We start from the raw sequence: 19,053 nt of genomic DNA, 5'->3' as shown, positions 1-19,053 counted from the left end.
TCCACCAGCACCCCCAAGTCCCTTTCCTCAGGGCTGCTTTCTAATACCTCACCCCCTAGCCTGTACTGATGGTGAGGATTGTTCCGGCCCAGGTGCAGAACCTTGCATTTGCTCTTGTTGAACCTCATGAGGTTCACCTGGGCCCACCTCTCCAGCCTGTCCAGGTCCTTTTGGATGACACCCCATCCCTCTGGTGTATCGACAACACCACACAGCTTGGTATCGTCCGCAAACTTGCTGATGGTGCCTTTAATCCCCCTGTCTATATCATTGATAAAAATGTTAAACAGTATTGGCCCCAGCACGGACCCTTGAGGAACACCACTTGTGACTGGTTTCCATCTGGACTTTGAGCCATTGAGTACCACCCTCTGGATGCCACCATCCAGCCAGTTCCTTATCCACTGAACAGTCCACCCATCAAATCCATATCCCTCCAATTTGGCAATCAGGATGTTGTGGGGGACCGTGTCAAAGGCCTTACAGAAATCCAGATAGATCCAGATAGATCTTGGGCTTATCTCTGGGTGTTGTTACCCCACGGTAGAAAATAAAGATACTCTTCTTTCTATTCTGATCTTGGAACCACAGGATTGAGCCCGGGCTTGCTGTGACTGACCTTTCTGTGCTCCAGACTTTCTCTCTGGCCACCGAGCAGTGTGAGACACCATCGGTAACTCATGCTGAGGCTTCTCCTGCCTTGGCTTCTCTTCCTCCCTCCAGCAGCCAGGATGGTCTGGAAAAGGCTCCTGTAGCTGTAATTTCAATGCTGTGGGGGAAAAATTACCCTAAGAGGTGCACAAATAGCTCGTTATGGTATTGATGCCCATTGATGGGGCAGGGAGTCCCTGAGGAGTCTTGCCCTGCTGAGACTACAGGATATGTGGGTCACTGGCCTGAATTTGTTACTCGTTTTTTGGGGGTCTGTGGATTAATAACCTTCCTTTAAGTCGTGCTTGTTCCTTTGATCTTCCTCCCTTCTCAAGGAGGAGATCAAAAGTTTTCAGATGTTTTCCAGTGCTGGAAAACGAAACTTTGAGCCTTTTCAGAGGCAGGATGTGGGATCCTCGCAATGAATAGCTCCCTTGTTGTCTGAGTGCCTGCTGTGATCTTGTCTGGGAGCCACCATGTGCTTCCCTGCTCGCCTGGAGCCCTGGGGGAATTTACACAAAGTAGAAATAGCTCAATCTACCTACTTACAATTGCCTTGTTGACCCCATCCCATCTGATTTTTGTAACAGAAATGTAGAGCTTACATTTTTAAATGAGTATATAGGGAACCACTATCCAACAAGCATCCGTTTAGTGCCATAGGAATGGTATTGACAGTTTTGGTTGCTCGCAGTCAACATTTCCTCTTTCCTTGGTCTGATGCTTCCTGACTAGTCCCTGGGTGCTCTTTGCTCTTCCCAGAGACTCCTTTCCTTACAGAGGGACACCAGGGTCCTCCTTTTTTTCCTCAGCTTTCCTTCCCCACGGTTCCCCACTTCCCTCCCACCCGAGCTCCACAGCATTTACAGGAGTTGGAGACAGCTGGAGGCTTCAGGTGTCTGCTCAGGTCCATGCTTCTGGTGTGACTGAGCCTTCTGGTGATAGACCCCCTGTTAGTGCACATGAGAGTACTGTCCTGTCTCCCGTAATCCCGGAGAAGATCAGTGACTGCAGGAGACACAGGGCTGCTGCCACCGTGGGAGTACTGGGGAACATCTGAGGGGTCGCTGGCAGCTCCATGGGGCTCCATCCCCATCCCCTCTGCTCCGTGGGTCACGGGGTGAAGCAGATCCCATGGGAACATGGCAGCGTGTGGGTGCTGAGCCGCTGTGGGAGGGAGACGTGCTGGGAGGAAGCAGACCCTGTGGATTTTTCTCTCCTGTCTGTCTTGCAAGAAGAGATCTGCTGGTTCCACACCAGGAGTGACCCCTTTAATTTCAACTCCACCAAAGCATCACATCTTCCGTGACTTTCTTCTTTAACTTCCTTATCCCTGAGGTGGTTTTGCCACGGCCGTTGGCATGGCATAGTAAATATGATGGCTTTTTTGGCAGACTTTGCTGCTTCCTCCCACCCTGTGTGAGATTTCCAGGGTGTATCCTTGCAGAGGTTGTCTCTTCATGTAAGAACCACACCTCCTTAATTGTTTGTTCAGTGACCTGTAGTTCATCAGGCCTTAATCCATCCTCACTTGCACCTGGTACTTGTTTTACTAGTTCTTAAATGCCATTAGCTGAGTGCACAGCTCTTCACACACCACGCTGTTCTTCACACACTGTGCTGCTCCCTTATGTGCTTTTCTCAACTTTGCTCTATCTATTTAGTGACCATAGACTGGATCCTGCTCATCAGATTAATTCTGACTGATTCTCAAACAAGGCATGCACTAATACCTTTAGATTTATGTAATGATTCTTGTTTGGCATTGAATTTGACTTTTCCTTTTTTTTTTCTTTTGAAAAATTAAGAAACCCTAGAAGGGATACTGGCACCTCTGTGGACATGCAGAAAGACACATCTAGAAATCTGTTCTAGTTTTCCCCAAGGACGGCCATAAAATCTCCAAATGAGACCTTAACTCCACAAAAGGGTCTGGCGAAAAATATTTAAACTTCTTGGAGAGTTCTGGACACTCCCTTCTTATCTCAAAATCAAATACCTGTAGAAGGAATGAGCTGTTGTAACATTCTTAAAGCATAGCCCTGAGGAACTTTGCTTCCAAGGGACAGGAGGGAGCCTTGGGTGCTAACGTGGTCCCTTTTTGAAGATAAAGTAGAAGAACCCACACTATTGGGCTCTAACCCAGCCTGTTGCCCTTCTGCCTGCCAGCTCCCAGCATGGGTTTTGTAGATGAGAGATGGTGAGGGAAGCTCATTCTGTTTTGGTAGATTTGTGATGGTTACGTAAATTGGATAGGATGTGCAAGGAACCGTAACGTGCAGGTCTTCCTCTTTGTTGATCTTCTGCATCTTTGCTCTGAGAGTCTGCTCGGGCAAAAACCCACTCCAAATGTTGACACACATGCAGTGTTTGCAGTTCTGGGCAGTGCCTGGGACCTGAGCTGAGCTCCAGCCCTCACCAGCCCTTGCTTCTGGAGACCAGTTTGGAGCTCTGGGTGCGGCAGGGCTTTGCTGCTGTTGCTGGAGGCAGAAATCTGTCCTTCCCCTTGGCACTGCCCTCTCCATACGTAACCTAGAGAAATGCTTCCACTTTTGCAGTGGTGAGGCCACTGGTAACCAGCAGAGTGCTTGTCTCCCAGTACCACGGTACTGGAGTTTGAAGAAATCTGTGGTCTCATAGAAGGATGCTGAACGATTTCATAGTGTAGGCCCAAATCTGGATTCTTCTCCCACTGTGCAGACCAGTAACACAAAGCAGAGGTATTTCCAAGTTTATTCCATTTGCAGAAAGGGGGTGTTCCTCCCAGGGGAACCTTACTTTCAAAAATTTCCCTTTTTATACACTGATTATTACATATCCTAACAATTGATACATATTCATTGTTATGGGTCCCACCACCCCCCTGCAGCGCTCCAGGCTGGGGGCAGGGTGGCTGGAGCTGCCTGGCAGAAAAGGACCTGAGGGTGTTGGTGGCCTGTGGGCTGAACAGGAGCCAGCAGTGTGCCCAGGTGGCCAAGGAGGCCACCAGCATCCTGGCCTGTGTCAGGAACAGCGTGGTGAGCAGGACTCGGGAGGTGCCAGTTCCCCTGGACTGGGCACTGGTGAGGCCCCACCTCGAGAGCTGGGTCCAGTTTTAGGCCCCTTCCCACAAAAAAGACCTTGAGGGGCTGGAGCGGGTCCAGAGAAGGGCAACGGAGCTGGTGAGGGGTCTGGAGCACAAGTCTTGTGAGGAGAGGCTGAGGGAGCTGGGGGTGTTCAGGCTGGAGAAAAGGAGGCTGAGGGGAGACCTTCTCGCTCTCTCCAACTCCCTGAAAGGAGGGGGTACCTGGGGGGGTCGGTCTCTGCTCCCAAGGAACAGGCCATGGGACAAGAGAAATGGCCTCAGGTTGCACCAGGGGAGGTTCAGATTGGAGATTGGGAACAATTTTGACATGGAAAGGGTTCTGAAGCCTTGGAATGGGCTGCCCAGGGCAGGGGTTGAGGCACCATCCCTGGAGGTATTTAAAAGCCGGGATGACCTAGTGCTTGGTGACATGGTTTAGTGATGGTTTTTATCAGAGTGAGGTTGATGGTTGGACTCAATAATCTTAAAGGTCCCGTCCAACCCAGATAATTCTACGATTCTATGATTCTCTGTAATGATTGGGCAAGGTTTCTTCATTTCCTGTGTAATTTAGGGTGCAGAGTCTGTCGTTGTCTTCCTCTGTTCTCTTTGGCTGGTGGTATCATTTGGTTGGGTGGTCAACGAGTCGGTGGCCGTGATCTCCTCCTGCCGAAATTCCCTTTCACCACCTCCTCCTCTATTCCAGGTGATTTTCTGACCAGGCCTCCATCTTATCGTTCTCTTAACAGAGATATCCTTCTTACTAACAAAGCTGCGTTTTCTAGTAGTTAGTTGCTTAATTCAATCTTGGATTAATCCTGTCCAGTTACTGTTTCTCTATAACTAATGAAACCTGGTTGGGGCTGTACAGAGGACTTTTAGCAGCAGCAGCACGTTCCCTTGGTTGCTTCGATTCCGTGTTATGTTTCATTTTTGGAGTTAATACCAATTTTACTCCAACAGCAGCAGCAGCACTGCCTCCTGCGATGGAAAATATTCAGCCCTTCCATTGCTGGCCTCTCCCTGCAGCGTTTGCAGTGCGGGGTGTGTGTCTGTTGGAGTGTTTGCAGCACTGCACTGAAAGTGCTTTTATCTGTTGGTGTCAGCAGTTTGGCTTTTAGAAGCCCCCAAAAAGAGGAGACTGAGATTTGGTTCATTTTCTTTTTTTTTTTTTTTTTTTTTTTTTTTTCCAGCCACCACAATGCCCACGTGTGTATTTTCCTTTCCCCTGTGATCCTGAAGGGGCTGGTGTGACATCCTGTCCTGGCTTCAGCCTTCGTGTGCTGAGACAGTTTCCCAAGCTCCGGAATGAGCCTCTGTTGGTTGTTAAGCTCTTGTCAAACTTTCTCACCATGTGCACGGGCTGGAAAAGCTTGAGAAAATTCTCCTTCCTGCATCTCTAGACAATTTAACTCTTCACCACCCTTTTCTCCTAAAGCCCGTTAGGATTTGCGTCTGCCCGTACTCTGTGGGTAGGGGACTTTGGGTTTGGTGGTGTCTCACGGAAAAATGTAGACAGTGAAATTTTGGGTGACATCAATGATGATAGTGCTGTTGTGAAGCTACAGAAAACTGATACCCTCCAGGTGAGAGCTCGATCCTCTGCTCTCTTCCCCCCCCCGAGGGCTCTGCTTGATGCTCAGCTCCGAGCTGTGTGTTTTCTGTGCTCTTCCATCTCCCTAGAAGAGTTGTTCTGTTTCACATTAAATGAGCTATTAGCTCCCTTCCTTTGCTGTCCCTAATTGATAGCCTCTCTCTGGTGCTGTGACACACAATCCATGCTAAATTGATATCTCTAGCTGGGCCTTTTGTCTCCCCACTCTTACGGGAGAATGTGTTGTTTTTAAATGAAATGTAGGTGGACTCGCCTTGTCTTCCCGTAAGCCCGTTATTAATCTTCACGTGGAAACTTCTCCTGTCTGGACGTGGCTGAAGCTAATGGAGGGAAAGTCTCTTGGGGAGGGGGTGGGAACCCAGCCATCTCTGTGCTCCCCATGTTGGGATGCTTCTTTCTCCCAAAGCAATTTTAAGATAATTTGCCCTTCGGGGGGGAAAGGTGGTTCCCAGTGACCCTGTACCCTCGCTGTTAATGCATCCCTTAATGCAGGGCTTGGCTCTGAGGTGCTGGCCTGTCCTGCTGTGAGCTGCCTGAGCACCTCGGAGCCTCCAGCAGATGATGCAGAGTTGGGATGTAAAGGTCAGTTACTGCAAGGGATTTTTTTTTTAACCCCTCTGCCTCATTTTCCATGCTGTGCTTAGCTCCTTCTGGCTTTTGAGCACATCATAGAACGATATGGGGCTGGAAGGGACCTCTGGAGATCATCTTGTCCAACCCCCTGCCAGAGCAGGTCCACCCAGAGCAGGTCCCACAGGAACGTGTCCAGGCAGGTTTGAATGTCTCCAGAGATGGAGACTCCACCACCTCTCTGGGCAGCCTCTGCCAGGGCTCTGCCACCCTCACAGGAAAGAAGTTCCTCCTCAGGTTTAGGTGGAACTTGCTATGTTCAAGTTTGTGCCTGTTCCCTCTTGTCCTGTCCCTGGGCACCACTGAAAAAAGACTGGCCCCATCCTCCTGACACCCACCCTTGAAGTATTTATAAGTGTTGATCAGATCCCCCCTCAGCCTTCTCTTCTCCAGACTAAACAGACCCAAGTCCCTCAGCCTCTCCTCATCAGGGAGATGTTCTAGTCCCCTCAACACCTTCGTAGCCATTTGCTGTCTCCTTTCCAGAAGTTTCCTGTCCTTCTGGAACTGGGGAGCCCAGAACTGGACCCAGAGCTCCAGATGTGGCCTCACTGGGGCAGAGCAGAGGGGCAGGATGACCTCCCTGAACCTGCTGCCCATGCTCTTCCTTATGCCCCCCAGAATGCCCTCTTGGCCACAAGGGCCCATTGCTGGCTCTGAGAGCTCGATCCTCTGCTCTCTTCCCCCCCCCGAGGGCTCTGCTTGATGCTCAGCTCCGAGCTGTGTGTTTTCTGTGCTCTTCCATCTCCCTAGAAGAGTTGTTCTGTTTCACATTAAATGAGCTATTAGCTCCCTTCCTTTGCTGTCCCTAATTGATAGCCTCTCTCTGGTGCTGTGACACACAATCCATGCTAAATTGATATCTCTAGCTGGGCCTTTTGTCTCCCCACTCTTACGGGAGAATGTGTTGTTTTTAAATGAAATGTAGGTGGACTCGCCTTGTCTTCCCGTAAGCCCGTTATTAATCTTCACGTGGAAACTTCTCCTGTCTGGACGTGGCTGAAGCTAATGGAGGGAAAGTCTCTTGGGGAGGGGGTGGGAACCCAGCCATCTCTGTGCTCCCCATGTTGGGATGCTTCTTTCTCCCAAAGCAATTTTAAGATAATTTGCCCTTCGGGGGGGAAAGGTGGTTCCCAGTGACCCTGTACCCTCGCTGTTAATGCATCCCTTAATGCAGGGCTTGGCTCTGAGGTGCTGGCCTGTCCTGCTGTGAGCTGCCTGAGCACCTCGGAGCCTCCAGCAGATGATGCAGAGTTGGGATGTAAAGGTCGGTTACTGCAAGGGATTTTTTTTTTAACCCCTCTGCCTCATTTTCCATGCTGTGCTTAGCTCCTTCTGGCTTTTGAGCACATCATAGAACGATATGGGGCTGGAAGGGACCTCTGGAGATCATCTTGTCCAACCCCCTGCCAGAGCAGGTCCACCCAGAGCAGGTCCCACAGGAACGTGTCCAGGCAGGTTTGAATGTCTCCAGAGATGGAGACTCCACCACCTCCCTGGGCAGCCTCTGCCAGGGCTCTGCCACCCTCACAGGAAAGAAGTTCCTCCTCAGGTTTAGGTGGAACTTGCTATGTTCAAGTTTGTGCCTGTTCCCTCTTGTCCTGTCCCTGGGCACCACTGAAAAAAGACTGGCCCCATCCTCCTGACACCCACCCTTGAAGTATTTATAAGTGTTGATCAGATCCCCCCTCAGCCTTCTCTTCTCCAGACTAAACAGACCCAAGTCCCTCAGCCTCTCCTCATCAGGGAGATGTTCTAGTCCCCTCAACACCTTCGTAGCCATTTGCTGTCTCCTTTCCAGAAGTTTCCTGTCCTTCTGGAACTGGGGAGCCCAGAACTGGACCCAGAGCTCCAGATGTGGCCTCACTGGGGCAGAGCAGAGGGACAGGATGACCTCCCTGAACCTGCTGCCCATGCTCTTCCTTATGCCCCCCAGAATGCCCTCTTGGCCACAAGGGCCCATTGCTGGCTCCTGGGCATCCTGTTGTCCACCAGGACTCCTAGGTCTTTCTCCTCAGAGCTGCTCTCCAGCAGGTCAGTCCCAAACCTGTCCTGTCCTGCGTTCCTCCCCAGGTACAGCACCCTTCACTACAAGGAGTGCTGGTTTCTCAGCTTGGAGGCCTCTGGGTGAACAAACACATGGGACAGTGTCTTGGGCTTCCTTCTGTGAGGCGAGCTTTCTTTCCATAGATGTTTTCCAGCCGGGTTGTTCCCTTCCCCTGGGTGGGGTGGGTGTGTGACAGGCCTAAGGCAGCACCTGCGGGTGCCCAAGGGAGGGAGAAGGATCTCATGCTGGACCCACAAAACCGGTGTCAGCGCTGGGTTCAGACCTTCAGCCCCCAGGGCTGCGCCTGGTTGTGGTGGAGCAGGTGGAAATACTTGCCCACACCCATCATTCTGGTTTTGTACGGGTATCTGGTGTACCCCTGGCTGATTGCCCCTGTTCCCTTCATCTCATCATGCCTTGGCTTGGCTCCTGGGGTGGCTCTGGCTGTCCGCAGCACTGGCCAAGGGAGGGTGATCTCCCTGAGGACTCGTCCTGCCTCGTAGCCCTGTGACTGGCACCGCTGTGCCCTTGGGCTCCCTGCTGCTTTTGGCTTCTCCTGAACCGAGTGCGTGGTCCTAACAGCCCTGCCAAGGCGGGGGTGACTTACAGCAAACCCCTCCCAGTAAAACTCCCTGAGCCCAAGGGTGGCCTCGAGGTCATTTGGAGCTCTCCTGGCAAAGAAAGGAAGTGGAGTTGTTGGCTTGGGGGCTCTGGGCTTCTCCCATTACACTCCTTTCCGCGGCGGAATGTAAAACACAGTTATGTGTTATGTTTGGGGCTGTCGTTTGCCCGCAGCCCCTCTCCCATTGTGCTGTGCCACCTCGGCTGTGGGACGTGTCTCCTGCAAAGCCAGGGTGGTGCCAGTCTCAGGAGATGCACCCAGTCCAGACAAAGTATGTGTAGGGAGAAGGCAGCTGGGCTGTGGCTGGGGGATACCCCCCTCCTATTGCAGCTGGTGGTCGTTTGTGTGTCGCTGGCACCCGGCTGCGAGTTAAATCACAGAAGAGAATAAGTTGCACCAGCAAGTTTGGGAAAGATTGTGCCCAGTCTTAGGGGGGCACCAGCTCCAGAGCAGCGAGCACCTGGGGAGTCACACCTTGTTTTAAGCTCAAATGCTTTTAACAAGTGGCTTAGTGAAAGCAGCAAGCTTTGCTCGCTGGGCTGCATTCCCCACTGGGGTCTGTCACAGGGGCTTGGGTGGCCTCCCTGGGCCATCTCTGCTTCGTGAAACCCTCCTTTGCCTCTTTCCTGGTGTCCTCTTCATGGCCTTGAATAGAATGAAAACTCACAGCAGCCGTTTGCACAGGAAGGTCTCCTGTTGATGTGGCTGTGGGAAAAACTGGTGGGTCCTCGTTGGAAGCCAGTGTTACTGGACTTGGAAAACTGGAGCTTTATATTAAGTCTATGCAAAATATTAAAAATTATTTTTAGGGCCCCACTCACTTGCATGCTGCTTTCCTTTACTTCCCAGAACCATGGGGTGTTAGGGAAAATAATGTTTTTTGCAGGACAGTCATTTCTTTTTCAAAGCATCTTCCTCTAATACACACCTAGAACCCCCCATCTTCCACCTCCTCCTGGGGGTGGGTCTGTGTGCTGCTTCTGTGGGGATTCAGGCAGTGAGGGGGGTGAGCCGAGCTGGGACCAGGTTGGGATGTTTGCTTATTTGTGCCCAAAAACTGATCCACGTTCTGAGCCGCTTGTGTTCCTGGTGCTGGGACTGCTGGGGTTGGTGCTGGCTGCCCAGTCTGCCTCCAGTCCTGGCCCAGTCTGCCTCCAGTGCCAGTCTCTCCTAGACAGAGGGCAGTGATTTCCCAGCCATGGGGCGCCCTGGGCTTGGGGGGCACGTCTGGATCAATGGGCCAAGGACAACGGGATGAGGTTTAATAAGGCCAAGTGCTGGGTCCTGCATTTTGGTCACAACAACCCCAGGCAGCACTACAGACTTGGGGCAGAGTGGCTGGAGCTGCCCGGAAGAAAAGGACCTGGGGGTGTTGGTGGACAGCAGGCTGAACAGGAGCCATCAGTGTGCCCAGGTGGCCAAGAAGGCCAATGGCATCCTGGCTCGTATCAAGAATAGCGTGGCCAGCAGGAGTAGGGAAGTCATCGTGCCTCTGTACTGGGCACTGGTGAGGCCTCACCTCGAGTACTGTGTTCAGTTCTGGGCCCCTCACTACAGGAAAGACATTGAAGTGCTGGAGCGTGTCCAGAGGAGAGCCACCAAGCTGGGGAGGGGTCTGGAGAACAAGTCCTATGAGGAGAGGCTGAGGGAACTGGGCATGTTGAGTTTGGAGAAGAGGAGGCTGAGGGGAGACCTCATTGCCCTCTACAACTCCCTGAAAGGAGGGTGTAGAGAGGCAGGTGTTGGCCTCTTCTCCCAAAGGACGAACGACAAGACCAGAGGAAATGGTCTGAAGTTGGGGCAGGGGAGATTTAGATTAGATATTAGAAAGAACTACTTTCCTGAGAGAGTGGTCAGGCCCTGGAACAGCCTGCCCAGGGAGGTGGTGGAGTCACCATCCCTGGAGGGATTTAAGAAACGTATAGACATGGCTCTTCAGGGCATGCTCTAGTGCCCAAGGTTATTGGTTTATGGTGAGGTGTTGAGTGTGGGGTTTAGTTGGTGGGTGCGGTGTTTTTGGTGGGCGTTTGGTGTGGTGTGTTTTTTTTGGTTTTTTTGTTTGTTTGTTTGTTTGTTGTTTTTTTTTGTGGTTGGACTCGATGATCTCAGAGGTCCCTTCCAACCACTAAGATTCTGTGATTCTGTCTGGCTCCCCAGAGCTGCCATCAGCATTTCCCCTCCTGGAAGAGGGGTGAAGCCGTGGGCAGAGGGGGGTGAGCAGCTGGGCTGTGTGTGCTGCCAAGGCATGCAGCTCAGATCCTCTCCCCGAGTAGTGCGTTCTAATTAAATATGCATAAATTGCAATGATGCAGCATTAAATAGCCGTTATCTGCTGCAGGATGCTCTGCCCGATGCCATCGCGGTGGAAGGCATGCTGCGGTGTGATCCCAGCATAACCTCTGCCTGGGCAGTGCTGTCAGGTGCTTGAAAATAGAGGGTTTCAGTGCCTTTTGGAGTTCTTTATGAGCTTTATTCAGAATTGCAGAATGACATGGGGTTGGAAGGGAGATCATCCAGTCCAACCCCCAGCCAGAGCAGGTCCCACAGGAACGTGTCCAGGCAGAGTTTGAATGTCTCCAGAGAAGGAGACTCCACCACCTCCCTGGGCAGCCTCTGCCAGGGCTCTGCCACCCTCACAGGAAAGAAGTTCCTCCTCATGTTTAGATGGAACTTCTTATGTTCAAGTGTGTGCCCATTTCCTCTTGTCCTGTCCCTGGGCACCACTGAAAAAAGACCGGCCCCATCCTCCTGACACCCACCCTTGAAGTATTTATAGGGGTTGATCAGATCCCCCCTCAGCCTTCTCTTCTCCAGACTAAACAGACCCAAGTCCCTCTGATGTTCCTCATCAGGGAGGTGTTCTAGTCCCCTCATCACCTTCGTAGCCATTTGCTGTCTCCTTTCCAGCAGTTTCCTGTCCTTCTTGAACTGGGGAGCCCAGAACTGGACCCAGAGCTCCAGATGTGGCCTCACTGGGGCAGAGCAGAGGGGCAGGATGACCTCCCTGAACCTGCTGCCCATGCTCTTCCTTATGCCCCCCAGAATGCCCTCTTGGCCACAAGGGCCCATTGCTGGCTCCTGGGCATCCTGTTGTCCACCAGGACTCCTAGGTCTTTCTCCTCAGAGCTGCTCTCCAGCAGGTCAGTCCCAAACCTGTCCTGTACTGCGTTCCTCCCCAGGTCCATCACCAGGTGCTACACCCTATGTTCCAGCACGGGCTGGTGTGATTCTCCATCTAAAAGTCAGGTCTTGAGCTCTGCAGAGCTGCTGCTTCAGGGCTCGGGGGGGCTCAGCGCCGCCCCTGGACTCCCCCTGCGTGGGGGAGAGGGTGTGGGGGCAGAGGGTGGGCTGCTGCAGGGGCACGAGGGTGTGTGGTGTGATTTCAGGTTGTGCAAAGAGCCTGTGATTGTGAAAGGGCCCTTTCCTCATCCCACTCCCCCCCGGGACGTCTCCGAGAAACCTAACCTGTCCTGTCCTGCGTTCCTCCCCAGGTCCAGCACCAGGTCCTACACCCTATGTTCCAGCACGGGCTGGTGTGATTCTCCATCTAAAAGGTCCTGAGCTCTGCAGAGCTGCTGCTTCAGGGCTCCGGGGGGCTCAGCGCCGCCCCTGGACTCCCCCTGTGTGGGGCAGAGGGTGTGGGGGCAGAGGGGGGGCTGCTGCAAGGGCACGAGGGTGTGTGGTGTGATTTGAGGTTGTGCAAAGAGCCCGTGATTGCGAAAGGGCCCTTTCCTCCTCCTGCTCCCCCCTGGGGACATCTCTCCCAGAAACCTTGGCACCGCCTGGGCTTGGGCTTTCCTGCAAGGAGCGGGGTGGGAAGGCTCATTTCCCGGCATTCTGGGGGCTGGCGATGGGGTGGGGAAGCAGGGCTGGCGCTTGTGTCCAGCTGGCTATTTTGGAAACCCATTTTGGTGGCAAAAAGGCTTCATCCAGCCAATCTGTATTAATAAAAATAGCCTTAAATAGTGGAGTGCGCTCTGGCTGCGGGGGGACGGCAGGGGCTCTCTTCTTGGGATTTGACTAAATGATTCCTGGATTGGGTTTACGTTTTGATTTTTATGATTTGACTTAGCAGTTTCCAGGCGAGGATTGAGGTTTTGCTGCCCCCCTGCTCCCACAGCTGCCCTCCCTGCCCGTGGGCCCCAGGCAGTGGGTCAGTCCCCAGCAATGGGGCAGAAGCCGTGGGTGGCAAAAAGGCTTCATCCAGCCAATCTGCATTAATAAAAATAGCCTTAAATAGTGCAGTGCGCTCTGGCTGCGGAGGGATGGCAGGGGCTCTCTTCTTGTGATTTGACTAAATGATTCCTGGATTGGGTTTACATTTTGATTCTTATGATTTGACTTAGCAGTTTCCAGGCGAGGATTGAGGTTTTGCTGCCCCCCTGCTCCTACAGGTGCCCTCCCTGCCCGTGGGCCCCAGGCAGTGGGTCAGTCCCCAGCAATGGGGCAGAAGCCGTGTGCTTTAGTGATGATGCTCCTTGTTTGTTGTGCAGGTGTCTATTTTTGTCAGTCAGGTTGACGGTTGGACAAGATGATCTTGAAGGTCCCTTCCAACCTAGAAGATTCTGTGATTCTGCTCCTCCCGTGTGGGAACGGGCTCCCCCCATCACAGCTCCTAAAACGCTCATTGCAGAAAGCATCTCCCTGTTTGAGCACAAGGGACTGTTTTCCCCCCGTGCGAGGTTTTATATTTATTTTCTTCCTTTGGCTAGGAGAAGAAGAAGAAGAAGAAGCACAAGAATAAGCTGTCCTCAGAGTCGGACTCAGCCAGCTCGGACTCGGACAGCGACGGGGCTCCGCCGGCCGGCAAGAGGAGCAAGCACTCGGGGAAGCCCAGCAAGGCTGAGAAGAAGAAGAAGAAAAAGAAGCATAAGAAGAAGCCCCGGGACTGAAGGGCACCCCGAGCCCCTGCTGTGCCCCACGAGGAGTGAGCACTGAACCAGAGTGTCCCCCTTGCTCCAGGGGCGAGTTTCCCTCTCTCCGAGTACCGCTCGCCGTGTGCCGTTACGGGTGGTGACTTTGAGACGAGTTGTCCCCCGTTTTCCTTCAGCCTGGGGTGACATTTTCTTCCATCAGCGAGCTCTCCTGCCAAAATTGGCTAATTACACCCCTTCGTCGGCACCTCTCCCGGCTCATAGCCTCCTGTTTTGCTGGGGAAGCTGCCAAGGGTGGCTCTTTGGCCAGTGTGACCAGCTTGCCCCCCCAGCCTGCATGACATCAGCCCCTGGCCCGTGGCCTGGAGAAGGTGGAGCTGGGCCACCGTGCTCTCCCTGCCCGTCCCCTCACTGTGCTTGGGGACAGGGGTGGCTGTTGCTGGGCCCCATGGGGGGGGCTGTGTCCCCCCCTGGCTGGTGACGGGGCAGAGCCTTGGCTTCGCTCCCCAAACTCCATCCCCAGCCTCACTCCCCGTGTCTGCAAACACTGGGGTGAAAGAGTGAGAAGCAAATGGGGAGAGTGGAGATATTTTAAGTAAACACGGACCGTGGTGTGTTTGCCGCCTTGGGAAGTGATGGAAAATAAATCTCTCCAATCTCCAGTTGTACTTTGAACCCCGTCTTGTCTTTGGCACGTTCTATGCTTCACCTTGAGCCGTGAAAAGATGGGGCTGGTTCATGGGAGGGGATGTGACCTGTGTTAAAGGTGGGTTTGGTTCTTTTTTTGAAGTCCTGGCTGCTCTCAGAGGCTCCCCCGGGGGCGGGAAGGGGGTGTGTGATGAGGTGACCCCTAGGAGAAGCCTGGTGCCTTCTGGTGAGGAGCAACTGGAGCATAAATCTTGTAACTGGAGCTGAAGGTCAGGGGGGATGGATGGCAGAGGGCCCGGCGTGGCTCCGGACCGCGGTGACACAGAGGAAGTGTGTGGGGAGCAGCGTGTCCCTGCCCGGGCAGATGTGCCACCCGGGGGGAGCTGGGTCACTGCGGGGAAGAGAGGGGGCTGGTGGCTTCCTGCTGGTGGCAACTCGGGGTTGCTGGTGGCATCTTGTCCCTTCTCCCCTCCTCTTGTCCCTTCTCCTTCCTCTTGTCCCTTCTCCCTCCTCTTGTCCCTTTCCAGTGCTTCTCACCCCAGCTCCCTGTGGCCGAGTGTCCCCCCCCCTTTTTGGCCCAGTTCCCTTCCTGGCCCCAGACACTAAGTGACTGTGACCTTGGTTCCTGGCTCACCCAACGTGCCCCATCAGCTGGTGCTTTGGCAGGGAGCACTGGTCTGTACTGGTGGGGGAAGGATCCTCTGGCTGGGATGGAGCGTGGCTGGGGCCGGGAGGAGCTGCCGTGGGAGCAAACTAATATTTCCCCCCCCCCAGGAAAAGCACATTTCTAACCATAATGAACTCTCTTATTTCCACAGCTTGGAGAACCAGCTGCGATGGGCTACTGGGATCACTGGCCGTTTAACTCCATCACTGCCAGGATGGATTTAACCCCCACGCTGCTCCCCACAGCCTGGCTGGGACCCCTGGGACTCATTGGGGTGAGCACATGCCAAAAAAAGCCTTTTTTTTCCAAGTAAACTGCTGACCAGGTTGTAACAACACGACCTTTATTATTTTTCCACGTGGGTTTTCCCATTATTTAATAAAAAAAACAACAAAACCCCCCCCCCCCAAACCACAAAGCCTCCACCCAAGCCCCAGGCGGCCCCGGGGAGGTGACGGGGGCAGCCCTGGGGGGCACGGGGGGCTCGGGGCCCACGGCCAGCCCTGCCCGGTGTGGGGCGAGGATGGGGGCGATGGGGGACGGGGGCGAATGCGGCACCGGGGGACGGGTGGGGGACGTGGGGACGGCGTCCTATGTGGCCTTCTCGTAGGTGCGGGTGGAGACGACGTTGCCCATGGTGAGGGTCTGGTGGCAGAAATGGCAGTGGGAGGGGGTTAGTCATGCTGAGCCAGTACAGCTCCCAGTTTGCCCCATTCTGGGCTGAACCTCCCCAGTTTCAAACCCTTTCTATGTCCTTACCAGAACTAATTTCCCGTCCTTCAGCTCCCGCACCAGCGATGTCTCCTTCCCCTCCCACTTCTGCACGTGGATGAGTTTGCCCCCATCCAGCGTCACCACGGACTGTGGGGAGAGAGCAAGACCCACCATTACCCTCCTCCCTGGGGGGGGGTGGGCTCTGGGGGGGCTGTGTCCCTCGGAGGGGACGGTACCTGGTGTCCTTGTGCTCGCCCTGGAGCCCTGCGGGGCTCAGGGTCAGGCTGTGGGTGCCACCCGTGGGATGCCCACCTGGCAGCATCCCTTTTGGCTTTGTCAGCCCAGTTCAGCTCAGAATCACAGAATCACCATGGTTGGAAGGGACCTTAAAGATCATCTTGTCCAACCATCAACCCAACTGACAAAAATAGACACCCACACAACAAACAAGGAGCATCATCACTAAACCAGACCTCCCAGCACTACATCAACCCGGCTTTTGAACACCTCCAGGGATGGGGCCTCAACCCCCTCCCTGGGCAGCCCATTCCAGTGTCTGATAACCCTTTCAGTGAAAAAATTTTTCATAATATCCAGCCTGAACCTCCCCTGGGGCAACTTGAGGCCGTTTCCTCTCGTCCTGTCGCCTGTGACTTGAGAAAAGAGACCGACCCCCACCTCTCTACACCCTCCTTTCAGGGAGTTGGAGAGAGCAATAAGGTCTCCCCTCAGCCTCCTCTTCTCCAGGCTGAACCCCCCCAGCTCCCTCAGCCTCTCCTCACAAGACTTCTTCTCCAGACCCCTCACCAGCTTTGTTGCCCTTCTCTGGCCCCGCTCCAGCACCTCAATGTCTTTTTTATGGTAGGGGGCCCAAAACTGGACACAGTACTCAGGCTGGATCCTGCTCTGGCCACCCCCCAGTGTCCCCACCATGGCCACCCTCACGGTGACCTTGCCCTCCCTGACCCAGGGAGTCCTGCCCGGGGCCGTGTCTTGCTCTGGGGCTACCAGGATCTGATCCTGGCCGCTCCCAAGCACAGCTCCGGAGCCGGAGGGGATCCAAGAGGTGGGGCAGGTATGGGTGCATGAAACCAGAGGGTCTGGTGAGGCTTTTCGGGGGGGGCTGAGGGGGCAAACACGCCTCTGCTCGCCGGGGCCGCTGTTTGCTCAGCAGCTGCTGTTGGCTCAGCCCCAAAAGCCAGTGCCAAGGTTGGTGTGACAACAGGCTGGGCACAGCGGGGGACAGGCAGAGCCCCCCTGTGCCCCCCACCCAGCTCCTCCAGAGCCAGGTGCTGCCCTACAGGTCTCCCCACGGCTTAGGGGTCCCATGGCTTGGGACCTCCCATGGCTTGGGTGCCCCCATCGGTTTGGTTTCCCCACAACTTGGGTGCCCCCATAGCTCAGGTGCCCCCCATGGTTCAGGGCACCCTTCCCCAGAGCCACATCTTCTCACAGCTGGGGTGTTCCCACCCAATGGGTGCCCCACATGGCTTGGGGACCCCCCCAGAGCTCAGGTCGCCCCACAGCTGGGGTGTCCCCACCCAACAGGTGCCCCACATGGCTTGGGGACCCCCCCAGAGCTCAGGTCACCCCACAGCTGGGGTGTCTCCACCCAATGGGTGCCCCACGTGGCTTGGGGACCTCCACAGCTGGAGTTTCCCCACCCAGTGGGTGCCCCACATGGCTTGGGGACCCCCCCAGAGCTCAGGTCGCCCCACAGCTGGGGTGTCCCCACCCAACAGGTGCCCCACATGGCTTGGGGACCCCCCCAGAGCTCAGGTCACCCCACAGCCGAGGTGTCCCCAGCCAATGGGTGCCCCACATGGCTTGGAGATCCCCCCAGAGCTCAGGTCAGCCCACAGCCGAGGTGTCCCCAGCCAATGGGTGCCCCACATGGCTTGGGGACCTCCACAGAGCTCAGGTCAGCCCACAGCCGAGGTGTCCCCACCCAACGGGTGCCGCACATGGCTTGGGGACCTCCACAGAGCTCAGGTCAGCCCACAGCCGAGGTGTCCCCAGCCAATGGGTGCCCCACATGGCTTGGGGACCCCTCCAGAGCTCAGGTCGCCCCACAGCTGGGGTGTCCCCACCACTCAGCCACCCCACACAGCTTGGGTGCCCCAGAGCCAGGATCTCTGCACACCTCGGGTCTCCCCAAAACTCATCTCCCCACACAGCTCAGGTGCCCCACAGCCCTGGACCCCACACATCCTGGGTGCCCCAGGGTTTGGACAGCCCGTGTACCCCGGGGCGTGCAGCCCGTGGCTCAGGCAGCTCTCCTGGCCCCGCTGCCCTGCCGTGTGCCCTCTGGCCACCATCCCAGGGGTGGCTGAAGGACATGTCCCCGGGCAGGAGCTGGCAGCAGGTCACACGTCTCCTCTGGACATACTTTCCAGCAGCAGGAGGGTCGGGGTGGTGGCAGGGACGTGCCTCTGCCTGGCACTGCCCTCTCGCTCGCACCCGTCCCACCTCGTGCCCAGCCCTTGCCCTTGCTCCTTCGGGGCCAGGAAGGGGTTTTGTGCCCAACGAACCCTGAGGTCCCCTCCCTGAGGTCCCCCCTGGGGACACGGGGCTGCCAGCTCCACCACGGTGTGTTTAATGGTGTGTGGCAGCTGGGAAACTGGGAAAAAGCAGGAGCAGGGCTGGGAGGGAGTGTGTCTCTGCGGGTGGGACAAGCCGTGGAAGAAGCTCTGACTCCTCCAAAAGCCCTTTTTTCTTGCTCTTATGGGGAGGGACAGCCCAAGGGGGGGGTATTGCCCCCCACCCCCAGGAGGCATCACCCCAGGGGTGGCGTTGGCCCAGGCAGGGTTGCCCAGTGGCTCTGTCCCTGCAGAGCTGCCCCCTTTGGAGGGCGAGCAAAGAGGGGGCTCAGAGGTGGGGATCCCTGTCCCCCTCCCAGAGCGGGGACAACACTTCCCACCACCCCACCACCTCCTTTCGCTTCCTCTTGAGCAACCCCCCCCGGGGTGGGCAGTTGGTGTTGGCAAGCATGGTTCTTGCACAACCTTCCTGGCAGCCGTGGGGCCCCCTCCTGCCCCCCCCGGGGGGGGGAAACCCCACTGCAAAATGGGGTGACAAGGTGGGGGGTGGGTGGGTGAGACCAGGCTCGAGCACCAGCCCCCGCGGGCAAAGGGGTTTTCCCCTTGGGAAGGCAAAAAGGCTGGAGCCCCAGTGCCAAGAGCTGATGGGGGGATCCAGCAGAGCCCCCAGACCCTTTTTGGGGGGGTGTCCCATGGTGGGGGGTGAGGGGGGGCTCACCTTGACGTGCCTGTCGTCCGCCGTGGTCTCGTCAAACTCCTCGCCCAGCTTGAAGCTGATCTCCGTGTTCTTGAAGGTGCTTTGGGTCTTCACCGTCACCTTGTCTCCATCCACCTCGATGATGGTGGTGGGTTTGGTGAGCCCGGCCATCTGCCGGGTGGCGAAGCCCACGCCTGCGGGGTGCGAGGTTTGGGGGGTAGGGGGGTGCTGAGGGTGCGTGGGGGGGCAGGATGTGGCCCTCAGCCCTGCCAGCATCTCCCCAC

At 55.4% G+C, this 19,053-nt stretch overlaps 2 protein-coding genes across 7 annotated transcripts in view; one reads left to right on the top strand and one right to left on the bottom strand.

Moving 5' to 3' along the window:
- The window catches only part of ZCCHC17 (zinc finger, CCHC domain containing 17), a 25,952-nt gene extending 10,799 nt beyond the window's left edge, over positions 1-15,153 (top strand). For 4 of the 6 annotated variants that reach the window (XM_014961702.1, XM_014961701.1, XM_014961699.1 and 1 more), the window contains exon 8: positions 4,909-5,600. In XM_014961702.1, coding sequence (XP_014817188.1) covers positions 4,909-5,118 — 210 coding nt within the window. In that variant the 3' untranslated portion in view covers positions 5,119-5,600. Of the gene's footprint in view, positions 1-4,908; positions 5,601-13,341; positions 14,270-14,969 lie in introns of those variants that run through there. The other 2 variants (XM_014961703.1, XM_014961698.1) reach the window with 2 other exon arrangements.
- On the bottom strand, positions 15,145-19,045 carry LOC106899783 (fatty acid-binding protein, heart-like). The gene is made up of 3 exons (XM_014961694.1): positions 18,791-19,045; positions 15,578-15,679; positions 15,145-15,463 (listed from the first exon to the last, which is right to left on the bottom strand). The coding sequence occupies exons 1-3, from the start codon at positions 19,043-19,045 to the stop codon at positions 15,410-15,412; spliced, it is 411 nt and encodes a 136-aa protein (XP_014817180.1). The 3' UTR covers positions 15,145-15,409.
- Positions 19,046-19,053: the final 8 nt, after the last annotated feature.

The sequence above is a fragment of the Calidris pugnax genome, unplaced genomic scaffold (genome assembly GCF_001431845.1).
Source record: "Calidris pugnax isolate Ruff unplaced genomic scaffold, ASM143184v1 scaffold501, whole genome shotgun sequence".
Lineage (NCBI taxonomy): Eukaryota > Metazoa > Chordata > Aves > Charadriiformes > Scolopacidae > Calidris > Calidris pugnax.
This window is presented reverse-complemented; position numbering and strand designations above follow the sequence as displayed.